At 39.1% G+C, this 17,721-nt stretch overlaps 1 protein-coding gene across 3 annotated transcripts in view; it reads left to right on the top strand.

The window, feature by feature from the left end:
• Positions 1 to 17,721, top strand: part of PLCB4 (phospholipase C, beta 4) — a 90,050-nt gene that overhangs the window by 49,809 nt on the left and 22,520 nt on the right. For all 3 annotated transcript variants that reach the window (XM_009877960.1, XM_009877962.1, XM_009877961.1), the window contains 6 exons: positions 628 to 792; positions 3,630 to 3,834; positions 8,199 to 8,287; positions 8,728 to 8,878; positions 11,591 to 11,640; positions 11,757 to 11,822. In XM_009877960.1, the coding sequence (XP_009876262.1) occupies positions 628 to 792; positions 3,630 to 3,834; positions 8,199 to 8,287; positions 8,728 to 8,878; positions 11,591 to 11,640; positions 11,757 to 11,822 (726 nt within the window). The remainder of the gene's footprint in view (positions 1 to 627; positions 793 to 3,629; positions 3,835 to 8,198; positions 8,288 to 8,727; positions 8,879 to 11,590; positions 11,641 to 11,756; positions 11,823 to 17,721) is intronic.

Raw genomic sequence — 17,721 nt, 5'->3', positions numbered from 1 at the left:
AGTGGGGCTAGAATAATCTTGACTTGGAGTAAACTTGCAATAAATTTTCATATATGTGTTTATATATATATATATAACAGTTGTAGAGGAATCATGTGGATTTTTGTTTGCTTTTTCCTACATTTCCCAGACATCTAATATGGAATTAGACTGACATGCAATTAGTTTAAAACTTTTACCTAAGTAAAAGCGGAACAATAGCTTCTGTTCACCATTTTGGAGTGAAGACATGTAATAGAGCTTCTAAACAGAGAGTTTAAAGTTGCAGAATAGCAATACCTAATCTGGTTGTTTCATTAAGTGTTTTCCAGTAATATAGTGAATGCATCTATGAGATGTTGTCTGACTGAGTTAAAACTGTTTAATGCCATACCACAGTGAAGCATTTATTTCAAATTAAGGATACATTTAAGGTCTTACCACAAAACCTCTCCTAAAGAAGTACAATTTCAGTAGTAAATATACCATTTTCGTATGATAAAATAAATACTTGTTCTGTATAAAGCCTTTTTCATGCTGCTGTCAATTAAAGTATCAACATTTCCAGTATTCATCAAATGCTGTGTACTTTATATTGCTTCTGTTCTCTGCACTGCTTTTCCTTACTGCTCTGTTGTTACGTTGCAGGTAATATCTGGTCAGTTCTTGTCAGATAAAAAAATCGGTACGTATGTAGAAGTGGATATGTATGGTTTGCCCACGGACACGATACGTAAAGAATTTCGAACACGCATGGTGATGAACAATGGTCTGAATCCTGTTTACAATGAAGAATCATTTGTATTTCGAAAGGTAGGATATTTAGAAAGCACAGTTTGTGGTTGCCAGCCCTTTTGCCCATGAGCATCCTTGCTCACTTCAGCCGCTCCTCCCTGCTTCATTGTGACTGCTCACATGAATGAATACTGTTTACTACAGTAAACAATCTAAAGCTGAAATAAGCTTTCAAGAGGTTGTTTGGATTTTTGTTGTTTTTTTTCTTTTGTTTTTAGTTTTGCTTTGTTTTGTTTTTCTAATGGATAACCTCTGTAGCTGTCACATGATTATTTTTTTTGTTTCTGTTTGGCTTTTCGCTCCCCTTTGCTTCCTCCTCCAACTTGGAGGTAGCCACCTCCGTGGCCATGCCCGAGTTCAAGGTATGCAGTCCGCTCAGAATGAGCCCCCGCTGATGGACACCATCATTCCTTGGAGATTTCTTCTTCCCTGCCCTGGCAGTGGCTGCTATCTTGCACTGTTCCTTCAGCCCAGAGGGCAGGTGAGATGCTGCATCCAAAGCTAAGGTCGATGTTATTACATGGAAAAGTTGGATGGGTGCTGTGTTCCTCCGACGTCTTGCCAGCTCCCTCCTTCAGTAGTCCATGTGCATCATGTACTTTTTTCTTTATTTTTTTTTAATAACAAAAGAAAAACAACCCTTTTTTTCTTAGTATGGGGGATTTAAAGAGAGATATCAGTTGTCCTTGTTCAGTTTCTATCTCTCAGTCTTTATATATATGATGCACACATACATATATATATTTTTATTTTTATTTTTTTACTGTTGGCTAGAGTTTCATCCAGACTACATGTGTTAGCAGTGCCATCTTTGATAATGTCTGTTTTGCTTACACCTGTTTTGTTGTCACGCAAAATCATTGCTCTTTTATTCCAGAGTGACAGACTTTGCTGAGTAGTGATAACATAATCTGCTTTCTTAGAAGTATAACCAGTTTTTAATAGAAACGTAGTTAATGCAAGAGGTTTTTCTGAACTCTAATATGTTTTGGCATGAATGTGACTTTAAAGTGGTTTTCTCCGTGTATGAGGAGGGACAGGCCATCATGCTGCCCATGGCTTGCTGGCCATATGGCCAGCATCTGCTGCTTTCTCATTTCTTACATCAAAATGCCCATAAACTCCAGGGTGCGCATAGCTTCAGTCTGAAGGCAGGGTATCTGTGTCTCACGGCATGGGTACAGGGGGTGATGCCAATATTCTTCTGGCTTCCTGCTCTGCTCTGCAGTGAACGATTACATGGTAACCCGTTCTCCTGAATAACTTGTTCTTCAAGTCGTCTGGGAGATTCTTTTTCTTCATCTCAGGCCCTTATCATGCCAGGCTTAGCATTGTAATCAAGACATACATCAATGACCAAGCAGATGAGTGGTATAAGCTCAGCGGAAGCAATTCCTCTAATTGGAGGAAATGAAAGTGTGGGGTGCACAGTACTAAAATATGGTGGAACTGCCTGCGAGGACTCCATAGAATGAATTAATGGAGAGGGATGATATACGCCTTAGTCCCCACTCCTGCTCCCTATATCTAAGCCCATCGTGGAATTAAAGATGTGCTGATCTGTGACCTGTAGAGGAGAGGTCATAGCTGCCCCATTTGGGTTACAGTGTTCTCCTCAAGCTGCCGTTTAATCTTTATGCAGTTGCTTTCAGGTAATGTGTGATCGTTCTTCTGTTTTGTTTTCTTATTTTTATTTTGACTAAAATAAAGCTTCGGTCATTCTAACCCACATTATGTGTTGTCACTCTGTTGTGTAAGGGGAAAGATGGGGTGAGTGCTGGTGGTATCTTGTGCTGAGAGTACTAAGTTATAACTGGCCAGAGCAGGGTATCTGAATAGCTCTAGTGGCTTCAGAGATCAAAAGTATACTTTGTTTTGTGCCCTGTAAGGCTGGAAATGAAAGTGGCAGAGGGACATCTAAGGGAGCCAGTAGACACAGTTTACTTAGGTCTTCCCTTTTGGCCCACAAGCACTGATGAACAGAGCCAGATAGGGATGGAGTGGGAAGACCTTTCACAGAATCGCAGAATATTTGGGGTTGGAAGGGACCCCAAAAGATCTTCTAGTCCAACTTCCCTGCCAAAGGAGGATAGTTGAGGCACACTGGCAGAGAAGCTGCAACTCTCAGTTAGGCTGTCTTTTCCTCACTGCTCTGTGCACAGAGGCAGCACCTTTGCTCCAGGGAAGGCAGGGGATTTTTTTGTGTTAAGTGTTTTGGCTGGTCCAGATGGGGACTGACAGGTGCAGATAGCTGGCAGCATCCCTGCCCACCACACATACCCTGTACCCTTCATGTTGTGAGTACAGCACGCCCACTTCTGCTGCCGGCACGTCATTTCAGGCAGGTCTGTCACCCTGTCCTGCCCTCTGTCTGCTTCTCCCCATCACAGACCCTATAGTTCAGCATACGTCCCCATCAGCTTGTGCTTGCACTCTTCCTGCTCTTCGTTGCCCTTTTGGATACATCCCCAAATCCCATCTTTCTGTCATAATTCCCCCAGCTTCAGCTCTGTCTACCCTTTGATTGCCCCTGTATCTGTCGTTTCCCGTGTGGTATTTACCCACCTTCTTATCGATGTCACCAGTCTTTGGTAATGAAAAATAAATATGCCAAATATTTAGCTAGTGTACCTGGAAGCTGCAGGGTTTCTGTATTCTGAAATCTACCAGTTATTTAGAGTGAAAAAAAGCTTCTGCAAGGAAGATTCATCTTAAAGCGTGCAGCTTGCAGGGAGTGACATTCTGCAGTGATGATAGTCTGTTTCTAGCATCCAAAGTGAATGGTTTAAACACGGGAGGTGGCAGGGTGCTACTGTATTTGATTCACTGAATTTCTGTATTTTGTGACTTTCCAGGTTATCCTCCCTGATCTCGCTGTCCTGAGAATAGCAGTGTATGATGACAATAATAAGTTGATTGGTCAGAGGATCCTGCCTCTGGATGGTCTGCAAGCAGGTTACAGACACATTTCCCTTCGGAATGAGGGCAACAAACCACTCTCTCTTCCAACGGTGTTCTGCAACATCGTGCTTAAAACATATGTGCCTGACGGTTTTGGAGGTGAGATTAGCCTGTATCTCAGTGTACTGTAGACCTTGAGTGTTGGTGTGGAAGTACTGAAGTGCTGCGGTGTCAATGTGTCAGCCGGAAGCAGACACGCTCTGCTGGAGGGTTGGCAAGATTTAGTGTTTTAACTCCTGAGAAACCCTGCATATTCAGTTCAGAAATTAGCTTTCAAACCAAATGCCTGCCTCAGTGTTAATGCTAATGACATGTATTTGTTAAGTGCCAAAATAGTATGGAAAGTAAGTTAATACTAGTTAGCTCAATTTGATTTTCTCTGTTGACATTTTAAGAAGATTCTTCTTTTTTTTTTTTTAATTATGTTTTTCCTGGCATAAATATTTGTGAAGTTAAACATGTACTTTAACTATATTGTTTGGCCAATAGGTATAAACAGTTGATGCAGAATCTAGACGTGTGTGTTTTTCAAACAAAACCACTTTTCTATTCTTGAGAATATTGATATATTGTTAAAAAGGAACAGTGAAATAATTTAGCATCCAAAACCTTTCTGTGTTTTTTCCCTCCCAATTTCACATGGTTTTAGTGCAGTTTCATCATTCTGAGAGTTCAGGTTATTTTTAATGTGAGCCATTTCCGTGATCAGGTTGGCAGGGCCACAGTCATTTATGCTGAGTGATGGCAAATTGCCACATGTGGATAGGAACGAACAGCTGAGAATAATCATTACACCGCTTAAATCAGTGTAATGGGTAAGTTCACCCTGAGGCTGTACCTTGGGGAAATGTTTTCTTGACTGCAGATGAAATTTGCTTGTACGTAAGACAATATGTAAACCGTTTAAAACTGTAAAATAGAAATGGTGCCAAATGTCAGTGCTCTGACTATGCAGCAAAATGAAGTTCACCTTAGAGTCGATTAGTGAAACATTATTGATAAAAATGATATTTTGCTCTTTGTAAAAATTACTGCAAACCTGCTGTCTACGCAAGGGATTACTGCCACTTCTCTGAGTGTCATTTCCATAGTACCAACTGGAAAAAGAGAAGCTTTCTGAACATATTAGATAGTGTAGCTTCCTATCTGTGTTTGCTGGTGTTTATCTGAGCTTTAAAAAAATAAACAGGCTTAGAGATCTGTAACAATATTTCATGGAAAAAGTTAAGCATTTACGGAAGTGTTTATGTTATTCACATGCGAAATCCTCATTGCTGGCAAGTCAGCTGGAGTTTTGCCACATGTCTTGGAGTACCACCATGACTTCTATGCTGCGTGTTTCATCTAAGTGTTTAACTTCAGGGACTTTGTCTCAAGACATATGTAAGCTTCTGCTTTAGCTTAAGAGTCTCAAGGCAGTAATTGAACCATGAATATAAGGGACATATTTAAGCATGTGCTGAACTTAAACTTTTGACAGTAAATGACGCAGTTAAAATATTTTCTGAACTAGGGACATGCTTTTGATTTGGGATTGATGTTTTTCTGAATAATACCACACTTCTTCTGTGAGTAGAATTTAAACTTAGAATTTCATGTGACTCAAGCTGCTGAGTGTGCTGGTCACATAGGGAGAAAATATTTTTTTTTTTTTAAACTGCTCCTTATACAAATTCAGAAGTGAAAGACTTGTTTTTCAAAGAGAATTTGAGCACCAATTTAGAATTTGCACATTGTATATGGTTCAGTACTGGTTGATATACTACATTGGCGGCATTTCTGCAGCTAATTTATCTAGTAGAGGTGAGGACACAGAAAGACATTACAATAAAGTGATACTAGAATGAGAGAACTGATTGTCAGAGCTTACTGTTAGTGTTGGGAAAGACAGACTGCATATTAACATGAACTAGAGGAGTCAATGATTAGTTCTTCTCTCCCTTCCCAGATGATTTTGATGTGTCTTGTATTGTTCACGTCAATATAGAGCAAGAGCACGATGAACAACTGGAAATTAACTTGGATACTTGTGTGGAATCATTAGTATTCGACTGGCATGTTGTTTTTAATTACTTATCATCTGCAGTGAACCTCGCATTGTTTTGTGAGCTATCATTACGATCTCCCTGATTGTTTTAGAAAACCTGTAGGGAAGTAGAGCTCAATTCAATAATAGCTGTCTACTTCCTTTTTTATTTGTTTTTGTCTTAACCAATATGAGTAAGATTTTAAAACTTGCACTGAAGAATGGCTAATACACTGTAGGCTTTAAAAGATGTATAGTTTTATTTTTTGTGTAATTTAGTAGTTTCTTGTTGTTTATTTGTGTCAGCTACTCTGTTCCCAATAAAACCTGACTGCTACAAATTAGTGCAAATGAAGTAGCATTCTCCAAAGAGAAGCTTATGTAATAGAAGTCTGTACATAAGTAAGCGTGGCTGCTTAGGTTAGTGGTTAGAGTCCTCTGCAATGTACTCTTCCAGTGATTTTCCTAGTTTTATATTTAATTGCAATTCTTCTACTCAATGCTGTTCCCCACCCCCACCTTACCTCACCGGGGAGAAAGAAAAACGTAAGCAGAGGACAGATGACAATGTGAGAAGCAGTGATGAGTCACATCCCCCTTGTAGAAATGCTGAGCCTTTGGTGATGTGTCTGCATGGTTAGTAATACAATTTACCAAGGTCTCGCTCTCCCAAACACGTTAGTCATTTTTTTACCTTGAAGTTCGTGATAATCGGGTTCCGTTTTCAAATGACGCATCGTATTAGCAGGGTAGTCCTGGATTTTCACTGAGGAGTGCATGCCAAGGACAAAAAGACATGCTTACGGGGTTAGGGAAAGGGGAAAACCAGTGCTGAGCTACCAGGCCATTGTTATGACTCAAAATAAATTCTGCATGTTTTTTTGTGTATTTTATGGGGTTTTGTTTGAAAAGTAGCTTTCAGAAGACATGGTTGGATCATGACAGCTATTGGAGAAAACCTGTTTGTGCAGATTAACAGACCTGTCAAGGATATTGCTATGTATTTAATACAACTTTTGTTGCAATGGGAGCCCTGTCTGCGCTTTTTTTGCTTGAGAAATGCATCACATGACTTCAGAGGAACGTTTTATAGAACAACTGAGGTTGGAAGGGAGATGATTTAGTCCAGCCCCTTGTTTGAACAAGAAGGATAGCAAGTTTCTTCCCAAAGCTTTTGATGGGTTGGATATTTTTATAGACCTGGTCAGCGAACCAGCTTGTCTGTCTTGCAGCCTTGTAAACTCACTTGGAAAATGGCTTAAGAGATAACATGAAATGTAGGCAAAATTCAGATGATGATGAAAATCATGAGTGTTGGAACTGTCATTGCAGAAATAATGGCCTATTATGCTTGTGAGACAATCTAGAACATAAGGGTATAAAAGCATATGTCTTTTACTCATAAGCAGCCAAAAAGAGGGCTTTGCAGTATTCTGCAAAGAAACTGCTTCCTTGCAAGGGAAGTGATGGTCCTCGTTGTTGTGACAAAAAACCTGGGGTAATTAAGTGTGAATATTTTGTAATAATGATGAGTCAGACTGAAGCATTCAAAATTCCTTTCTTAAGTTACTGCTCTGACAAGGAGGGCTTGTTAACTGAGACCAGTGACTCTTTGTTCTGTAATACTGAAGGAGAGGGATCATCAAAACAGAGCACTGCTGCGGTCTCTGAATGTGTTATTGTTGTAGGTGCTGAATCAGTTTAATTTGTAAAATCATTTTTTGCTGTGGGGAGGTTTGCCATTTCTGTATTCTCTAACTATTGAAATTAAGTGTGGAAAAGGAATATTCAATATGCAGGTAAAGATTCATGTATCGTTGTCTTCCTTTTTTGACCTGTGCTTGCACCTTCGTTGCTGCATATGGAAAACAGATTCAATAATCTATACGGTGCAAGGTTCAAATGCTGATGATGGTGGTTTACAGAGAAGCCCCTTCACAGCCTGTCATGTTCCAGACACATCGCAAAGGCGAGACCAGATTTCTCCAAATGCTTTAACCATGCATCTGAATCCGCTTTTTAGATAGGAAATGTAACAGCATTTTCTACAATCCTCTGCAGTCCCAAGTCAGTCAGCACCGCTTGGAATAACCAAGAGACAAAGTTGTAAGTGCTTTGTGGCTCAGGAGATCCAATACTTGTTTCAGATTCTAGTGTCATCAGCTGGAAGTAAGTTCAGGTACCTTTGGTCTGATAGAGTCAGTGTGTTTATCCTAAATAAGGTACCTGGATTAATACTGCTCCCTTGGTGCATTCTAAACTGATGCACGTTCCTGGTGTGTACACAAACACATGATCCTGCCGAGTTCACTGTGGAAAGTCGGACTGTTTTTGCAAGCCATAGCCTGTAACAGCAGGGATGGAAGAAAACTCTTGTGAAAGATTAATTTCCAAATGCCTCTGAAGGTCATAAGAAATTGATTATTTTTTCTTACAGATATTGTGGATGCTTTATCAGATCCAAAGAAATTTTTATCCATCACAGAAAAAAGAGCAGACCAAATGAGAGCTATGGGTATTGAAACTGTAAGTAGATCTTAATGACAAACACAGCCCACTTATGTGCATGCTGTGTTCTTTTTTATAGAGTAAACTGGTCCTTCTTCAATTGTGTTACGTTATAATTTCTCATTCTCAAATATAAGCCCCTTTGTTTTGCTCTGAAGTACATTGGCTTATGTTAGTTAACATGTACTGAAAAGCTATTCACTAACTGATTTTTCACAGATCATACTAAGACCTCCTTTAGAAATAGAAATTTTAAGAAATAGCAAGAACACATGTTTTAGTAAGTAGCCATTTAAAATAGGTTACAAATACTTTACTAATATAGTGTTGTTTGAAAGTACATTGCAATTTTCTTAATTATGTTTAAAGTAAGCAAGTTCAGAATTTTCCCATACCCCAGCCTTTATACTACAGGTAAAACAACAGCTAATTTATTAAACTGTGAATGTTTCTTTCAGAGTGATATAGCTGATGTACCAAATGACACTTCAAAGAATGATAGAAAAGGAAAAGCCAATAATACCAAAGCCAATGTAACACCTCAGAGTAGCTCTGAGCTTCGACCAGGTACCACTGCAGGCTTTGGATCTGGGACCGACACTAAGAAAGGTGGGCAAAAGTTGCGTGCCGCTTCCTTGATTCTGAGGTGGTTCAGAAAATCACAGAGAACTACTCACTCAGTTTTAGTTCTGCAGTTCTGTTCATTCCTGCCCTTGGAGAAGGTAACTTCTTTTGCCATTGAGAGTGGATGTTGTCCAATTGCAAATAAATTTTCTATATTACTAAAATGGCTGTATAAAGCAAATACAGCTTTAGTTTGCTGAGTGACCTCTTTGTGTAGCTGTGTGCTTACTGCCAGTAGTAGTAATGTGCATGACTGAGTAGTTTACTAAAGATCTACTGGAGAAGCGCCAATAGGAACAACTGTTTTCTAGTTTACTCCGCAGAAACACTTCTGTTTAGTTTTGTTTTTTTTAACTCCCTCCACAAATCTCCTGGCAGAGTTGCAGATTAAGTAATTAAAGGTATTTAGAATTCATTGGATTCTGTAGAGATTTCCCAATAATTAGAAATGTTTTCAGTGTGTGATTTTACTCTGAACAATGATTATGGAAATGGCATGTTTATTGTAAAAAATATCCATGTTAAATGTGCTCAATTGTAAGTGAATAAGTACTTTTTCCTTGCTCTATTCACTTTTCACTCTACAAAATCATTTTAAGGAGTTGAATGGGATTATTTTTTCTCATGTATCACAGGTAATAAAGATTAAATGAGAAAACAAATTTGTACAGCTGAATAAAACACAATAAATATTTCTGTTAATGGGCCACAAGAGCTGGAATCTGATTCTTTCTCTTTCAGCTGCCTTGGCCCAAAGAGGTTGACAGGAGTGAAAAGGAGCATTGACTGACTGCTCTTGGTCTTAAGCAGCTGTGGCTGAATACACGCATGTGAAGGGATCTCTTGAGAAACAAGATACCATTTCTCTGGAGCCACTTTTGGCAATAAAACAGGTCCTCTCTGGTACCTGAACTCTTCCAGAGTTTTCCCTGGTGTAAAACCCAGGATATTTTATGCAGTGGGGTGTTCCCATATTTCATGTATCATCAGAAAGATGCACAAATACTAGTTTTATTGTGCAATAATCACAAAATTTGCAGGGTTTGGCAACTAATTCCTGGTTGCTATAGAGTGAGACCTGATGAGCAGAGTAATTGTGTCTGCATTTTAAAATAAAATCATGAGAAAGTTTGTTTAGAACACAGCATGCCTGATGCAGCCCCAGTCTTAAACTGAGATTTCGGTACTTACATTCTTACCTGAAACAATTGTTATTCATATTCTCACCTGTTGAAATAGAGCTGTTTATTTTTATGTAAGAATCGTTATTTTGTATTATTTGTCTATGCTCTTTTGAGAACTAGATGATTCCACAGTTGTTACAACATACAACTCTACCTTGCAGTTAGAAATTGCGTATCCAGCAAGATAAACTGTGTGGGGAAAGTTTTCAAATAGCCAAGGATGTTGGGGTTTCTTGTTCTCTGACTTCTGGTAATAGTTACATGATCTGTGCCTAAATCTGTTCCAGTCTCACTTACTAGGCTAATGTTAGTGCCATGTAATTGAGCAGAATCTCATGCTTCTAACAGAAGTAAAAATTCATGTTTCCTACGGAGGTTGCCTGCCTTCCCCCTACCCCCTCACCTTTTTTTTTCCTTTTACAGCATTTTAGTATTTTATAGTTAAATTGACCTTAAAAGGCAGAAAGTCCTTTTCAAGGCAGGGGAAATCTTATAGTCCATAAACACTCTTAAGAGCAGTTAACTAAATAGGTTTGCAGTGTATTTATGTACAGGTGAGCATTTTGGAGTAAAATCTCAGAAACAAACTATGCATTGCAACTCTCATGGCATTGTACTGATATTTTTATTAATGGTTACATGTAGGATGTGCTTAGGAGTTTTAAAATATCCTAGTATGTCAGAAAACATTAAAGCATAAACATGAATGAAGTTGGTTTTCGTTTGCATGGCAGTTAGTGATCAAAATGTATTCTCATTCATCTAAATAGTCTTGTATGATAGATTTAATTGTTGTAGTGAATTTTCATTAGAATTTTTACTTATTATGATTTTGTATTTCTCCTTAATTTGTAACTCTTCTTTAGCCTTGGTAGTGGTAGTATTTTAGCCTTAGTACTGTTGCTCCTTTTCTCATAGCCTGGTATTAACCAAAATGCAAATTTGACTGCATTGACTTGCAGGCTGAGAGGACATTTTCATTCCTAAGATTTTTGTGTTGTAAATTGAGGAGAAGTAGTAGACCTAGCCTCCAAAAAGGTTCTACATTACCTCAGTTAACTCTTGTATGTTGTCATGTCCCAGTCTCTATGTAGAACCTTTGAAACAAGAGGTGCCAGAGCAATCTTAGCTAAGGACAAAAGTTCTGAAATTTGCATGGTTCACTTGTAACGTACCTAAATGGTTTACTGTGCTATCAGAAAAGGACCTTTTTCAATTCTTAGATTGCAGTGTTTTGACACTTCAGTCCAGAACTGTAAGAGATTAAAATACACTCATTGATTCATTTCTTTTTTCACGAGGCAATTGATTGAGCAGTGCATTTGAAAATTAACTATATCTTAGCTATATCTTGATGAATAAGTTTCTCATTAACCTGGGATTATTTTTTATGTAGTGAAAAACATGAATTGCTGACTTAAATGTAGGCTTCTCTGGTAAAACTCGTATTTAAAAGTATGAGATATACTAGTACGTATGATGTTTTAGATAAACTGTATCAATGCCTTCCTAGGTATAGATCTTATTCCTCAAGTGAAGATAGAAGATTTAAAGCAAATGAAGGTAAGTACAGACACAAGCTTTTCAACATATGTTCCTAATCATTTTGGTAGCCAGGATTTTATCTGGTTGAAGTCAATATGACCACAGAAAAATTAATCCACCTTCTCTTTTTGTAGGCTTATATAAAACATTTAAAGAAACAGCAGAAAGAGTTGAACGCCTTAAAGAAGAAACATGCAAAGGTATGAATGTTAAGAGCTCTCTGAGCAACAGACTCTAATTGAAAAAAGTTGCAGCACTTACTAGCCCAGACAGCCCTGAATTAAATTATAGGGAAAAACTATGGAATAATAGTCGGACCACCAAGAAAAGCGTACCTGTTTTAAGTGCACTGAAATATGCTCCAATGAGCATTTTTCCCCTTAGAAACCCTTTGTATGTCTCTCCAAGTTTCAGTGCATGTTTGTTTGACCCATATAAGCATCCAAAACTCACCTTTTCCAGGTAATGATTTTATCCAGCTTGCTCTTGCATATCTTACTGACAGGCAGCTTGGGAAAAAAGGCAATAATAATGTGAGAAGGTGCTGCATCGAAGACGGACACTGGAGGAACTGCAAAATGGGCAAAGAGAACTGGAATGCATATCTGGAAACTGAAATGCCCTATTCCTCCTCACTTAGATTTATGTCAATTACTCTGTAGTCAGCTTTTTGCTCAGTACTGTTGGCGGCAATGTCGCAAATACCCTATCACAATTATACTTTATGTTAGAAAATAGCAATCAATTTTGTCCTTCTCTTTATCATAGGAATACTGTTACTCTTGTTACACAGAGAGGTGTAACAAGTGAAGAAAGTATCTTAAGTTCTGAATTTCAGTGATAAATACAAATCCATTCTGGGCTTTTGGGGCAGTTACCCCTGTGCTCTCTTTGATCACAGATTTCATTACAGATCTGATATGATGTAGTTGCTTGAGGATTTTTAATATCAGTCTTTGTGTGTATTTTCATGACTGTTGTTTGAGCATGGGACTCTGTGCCTATACAATGATGTATGAAGAAATTACTTTCAATAATTGGCACCTTTGTGGGGCCCTTAGTATTAAAAGCAACATAAGAAAATTAAAGAGTTACATTCCAAGTTCCTTGCTGACTCTCTGCAGAAGGGAAATGAGTGATTTCTCCATTTTAGCGCGTGCAAAGCCTATGTTCAAAAAGTGTCTGTTATTCATGTTTCTGGGCACAGACAATTTCTAGACCTCCATAGGGCTGCTCTTTTAGGCAACTTCTTATTTTTAAACACTACTTTCTCGTTCGTTGGAAGACATCCAGTGGCTTGCTATGGCAGGTTTTTTGCAGATGAAAATGGCAGCGTGGTTACACAGGAGACGACCGTACTCAGTGATCTATGTCCCTGATACGTGTGACCCAGAGCAGTGTAAGACTGCACTTGCTAATGTTAAAGGAATTGATCCACCTGCTCAGGCTCGCACTTCCGCTAATCTGAGGGAAAAATTGCCAGGCACAATCTGAAGATGCTGTGCACTCAGAAGGGCTTTCAGCTCAAGCACAGCTATTTTAGATTGGAGCCAGCCTGTGTCCTGCTGGTCTTGAGTAGAGAGTGCAAGTCTGTCCTAACAAGGAAGTGCCTCTGTAGAGCATGCCTTGCTAAAGGCTCCACTAAGAGCACCTGCTTGAATTTGGAGAGAAGAGTCTGAACAGAAAAGTGTGGCCATGTTAGCTCTCAGATGATCTTAGGGAAAGTGCTTGGTATGCTCATCACTCTTTCTGATGCACTTTATGAGCTGGGATGGAGCAGGAGAGCTATGAAGTTAGTTATCCATGATCAGCTTGAGGAAGCCTGTGTATTACGCAGACTGAACTTAAAAGTTCCAGAAATAGGTTGGTAGTCATTTAACCATAGACACACTAGAGATCAGGAGGAATTAGTAAACAGGAGGGAGGGGATTTGTTTGTGTTGTTCAAGGAAACAGAAGTCAAATACCTTTCCATCTAAAGATGGCCTCAGAAAATGCCTTACAGAATACACACGCGTGCAAGTGTGGAGGAGAGAGCAGGCTGAGAGGAAGGAGCGCTGATGGAAGCGGTGTAGGAGCTAATCTGGTAGCTGTGGGCAGAGCTAACTAAGGAGCACCAGAACAGTGAGGGTCCCTTTTACTAACAGCCTCCACTCAGTGTAGAGAAGTATTAACAGCTCCATAGAAGGTCGGTTGCTCTATATGAAAACACATCAATCTCTGTTTTCTCAGAACTGTTAGAGGTACCACATTTCTAGGTTAATACAAACATTCTGGTGCCAGACTTTTCAGACTACCAGAAAGATGCTTTCTTTTTATTTATTTCTCTTCAGTATTTCAGCCATTTTCAGTATTTTGACTCCAACTGCTGTGATTGTGGAATACAGTATTCTTAAGGGAAAACAGGTTGCAAGGATTATATGTAAATCTTTGTAGTTAACTACTAGGGCAAATTCTTTGTTATCTGTTGGACAGTGAGCAAAGCTGGTCCTATAGGCTGGGGCAGGAAGAAATGAGTAAGTGTCCCTGTCAAGAAATGAGTCAGCTTACTCAAGAATCCACACATTCACAAAGGGAATTTGGAAAAAATGTTACTTGTAAAGAAACAGTCAGCATGATGTTATTGCCTGAGATTATTGAGGTGCCACAGGAGTCAATGGGATTCAAGAAGCTGGTACCGGAAAGGCCAGGCCTCTGGGATTCTGTCTGCATGACAGATTTCATCATGGTCTACTTTAAAGTAGACTAGCAGCAGCTGCAAGGAGCTTGAACCTCTCGGCCAACATATGGGTTGGGTTCTTCTACTTCATCTATGATATTGCTGTTATTTAAAGGGCAGTAAGGTAGCAATGTCAAGATCTTCAAAAGTATAGAAAGCAACAAAGATATTCTGTCCTTCGTGGATCTGTTTAAAATTCAGGCAAGTGAAATGCACCTTTCTGACACCTGTAGACACAACTGCCAACAAGCAAAACAGAAAACCAATGCTTTTGCAGTGGTTTTTGCCAATTGTCAACCTCTGATACTGCAGTATTCATTTCGTTTGACTTCTGAAAAACAGTGGCAAACAAATGTAATAATCATAATTTTAAAAAAAATTTCCATATTATGAATAACTTTCTCTTCAATCTTAGGTCTAGTAACCTGTGCTTTTGATAATTTTAAAATAATATGTCCAGCCACTTCTGCATGTTGCAGACATGATTTTCTTTAAACAGTGCATTCATCAAAACACTAGCACCGGACAGCTTTTGAAATACAGTATTTCCTGCTGGCATTCTCTGAAGTAAATTTGATCTCCCAGTATGAATATTACTGTGCAACTGCAGAATGGCTGTTGTTTCTGACTTATGTCCATTGGTTTATATCTCTTTTATTACATTAGATGTTGGGTGCTGTTTAGGTGAATGATCTGGGGTGGTATCGTATGTCAAAGGGCTACAAAGGCAAGGAGGCGTCTCAGTCACTGAATTCATCTGTTAGCAGATGTCTTCTATGGACAACTACTGAATTTTAATATTTTGCTGGGATGTCACATAGTTTTCGTGCATCTTGGGTTAGACAGAACAAGGAGGATAGTGAGGGATTATCTTGATACAGTCTTTTAACGGTCAACACCCCAACAGTTGATTTTAGTGTATGATTCCAGTGGTTTCGGATGAGACAGCAACAGTCACTAATGCCCCCTTAAGGAATTTAATATGGCCATAGACAGTAGCCAGAATTGCATAATTACCACTGAAAAATAGAAATCCCAGAATTAATCTCCTGCATGTTTATATTTACATTGAATATATGTACTTTTTAAAATAAAGCCTAGTGAAAAAACAGCATAGGAGAACTCCATTTCACAGTGCAAAAGTGATGGTACAGAAGCGTATGGGACTCTGAATTAATCAAGTTTGGCAAAACGGATTGTTAGTTTGGAAATGACAGTTTCTTTATTTCCTCATTTTTGTATTCTGTAATGGGAATATTCCAGAACTGAGTTTTTGCTTGTACACAGGAGTATTTGTGTTGCTTTAGGGAAATACCAGACACAGAAATAACAGTTTGTATCATAGGAACTTGCTTCCTCTTCAGTAGACTGAGTTGTGATTTCTGCTCCAATGCCCCTTCACTGCCTCCTTAATAGAACTATATATGATTCTTTACTTTTTTCCCATGGATGGTCTTGCTGTGATTTAAGTCTTTTTATATCAGTTAGGTGGTGTCTCAGAACTCGGCTGAACTGTGGTTTCAGTTTGTAATATAATCATTAAACATAATTTTGTGACTTTATTTGTGTAAAAGGCATGTGAATTCAAACTGCAAATTCAGTGGACTTGAGGAATCATGAGAGACCTAGTTGAGACTTTTATCTGCAAACATTCTGAATCAATCTAGAACCTGTTACCACCTGGAGCTGTTTGCATCTGAAAACAAAATATCCTTGAGGGTGTTTTAAGATGCTGCAAACCAACTCATATGTCTTAAAATCTTGACAGAATTTATACTGTGCACAAACACAGGGGGGCCGGTTAGCTCAGCGGGTTGAGCGCGATGCTGACAACAATGACAACACCGAGGTCGCAGTTTCGATTCCCGCTTGGTACCCATGTGTTGCCTGGTCTAGTCAAGAGATGGCATCCCTGCCCATGACAGGGAGGTTGGACTAGATGATCTCTAAGGTCCCTTCCAGCCTAGGCCAGTCTATGATTCTATGATTCTATGTTCCGTGAACTGGATGGAGAAGAGGAGGACCAGGGAAGGAAATGAGGGGGTTGAGTTCCACTATATATCTGTTTCAGATACCAGATAGAGTTGTGCCTGGCCAGTGAGCAGCAAAATATTACAGTGGATTTGTGAGAGAGAAAAGTCTTAAATTGTGGTTGTCCCGAAGGAGAAGCAGGAATTCTAGGCCTGTATGATATGCCCCCAAGATGATGGAGAGTGTCACATGAGTGGGCAGATGGCTCATGCTTTTGCAATGTTTGTGCTGTCTTTTATAGCAAGAATCGTATTGCTTTGTTTATCTAGGAGAGAGTGGGAGAGGCTCTTGGTCTTACTGGTGCTGTCAAACTTATGTCATTCTTTTTACTGTCTGTATTTTTCCCTACCTGGTTATTCAGTGTAACTACTCCCTGCCAAAGCTGGTGTGTACACATTCCCCAGGGAAGTGCTTGGCAGATGTCGGAGTGCTAAGGTACAGCCCAGGGCTAGATTTTTAAAAGCATCCTAACATTTCTATTAATGCTTTGGAAAAAAGTGAATGTAAAAGTCTTTAATTAGTGTTTTTAGAGGAAGCAACAGTGTTAAGGCAAACACAGGTCCATAGAAAATAATAACAAAGAGAAGTAGAATTGCGAGGATAGAATAAATGCAAAATGAGCTGTAGAACAAGATAGAAATAAAGTCATGGAAGAGGCCATATTAATTAATGAAAGGCTTTTTATCAAAATTAGATAAAATGTGGAGCAGTTGGATATTAATAACATAAGTTAGCAAACAACAATTTTTCCTAGTGTAATGTAAAATCAAGATTTACTGCTCCCTGTGGTAGTTGAATATTTGCATGAGTATGAGCAACTCTCTTGATAAAGGAGAATATGAAGTCAAGTTAAATGATGAAGTCTACATGTAAGCACTAGGTGTGTTGTTGCCAATAAAGTCTTGTCACGGAAAGGAACTGCCTGTATGCTAGACCCAAGTGTGTAACGTGCACTAGGGATTCATCTTGTCATCACAGGAACAGCTTTTTTCTTCCCCTTCCATAGATAACCTCTTCTGCCAACTCACCAGTGTAAGTCATGTAACTACAGTAGCAACAGCAGTTAGCACTGATGTGTAATACTCCATAGGTAGCCTTGTATGTCCAGTTTATCAGTTGTGCTGCATTGTTTGGGGTGGGAAAAGGGGGGCGAAGGGCTCCCTGTGGCAGTCTGCATGCGTAGTTGAAAGTGAGATTGCACAGCTTGTGCTGAATCAGTCTAGAACATGTTACCACCTGGAACTGTTTGCATCTGAACACAAAATACTTGGCACCTGCAAAGGGAGATGCTCTGCAGCGAATTTCTTAATGTTAAGATTGCTGCTGTCATTAGGGGTCATGGGCCAGATC

The sequence above is a fragment of the Apaloderma vittatum genome, unplaced genomic scaffold (genome assembly GCF_000703405.1).
Source record: "Apaloderma vittatum isolate BGI_N311 unplaced genomic scaffold, ASM70340v1 scaffold3121, whole genome shotgun sequence".
NCBI classification, from domain to species: domain Eukaryota; kingdom Metazoa; phylum Chordata; class Aves; order Trogoniformes; family Trogonidae; genus Apaloderma; species Apaloderma vittatum.
Note: the sequence above shows the minus strand (reverse complement) of the source record. Positions and strands in the feature narration are given on the sequence as shown.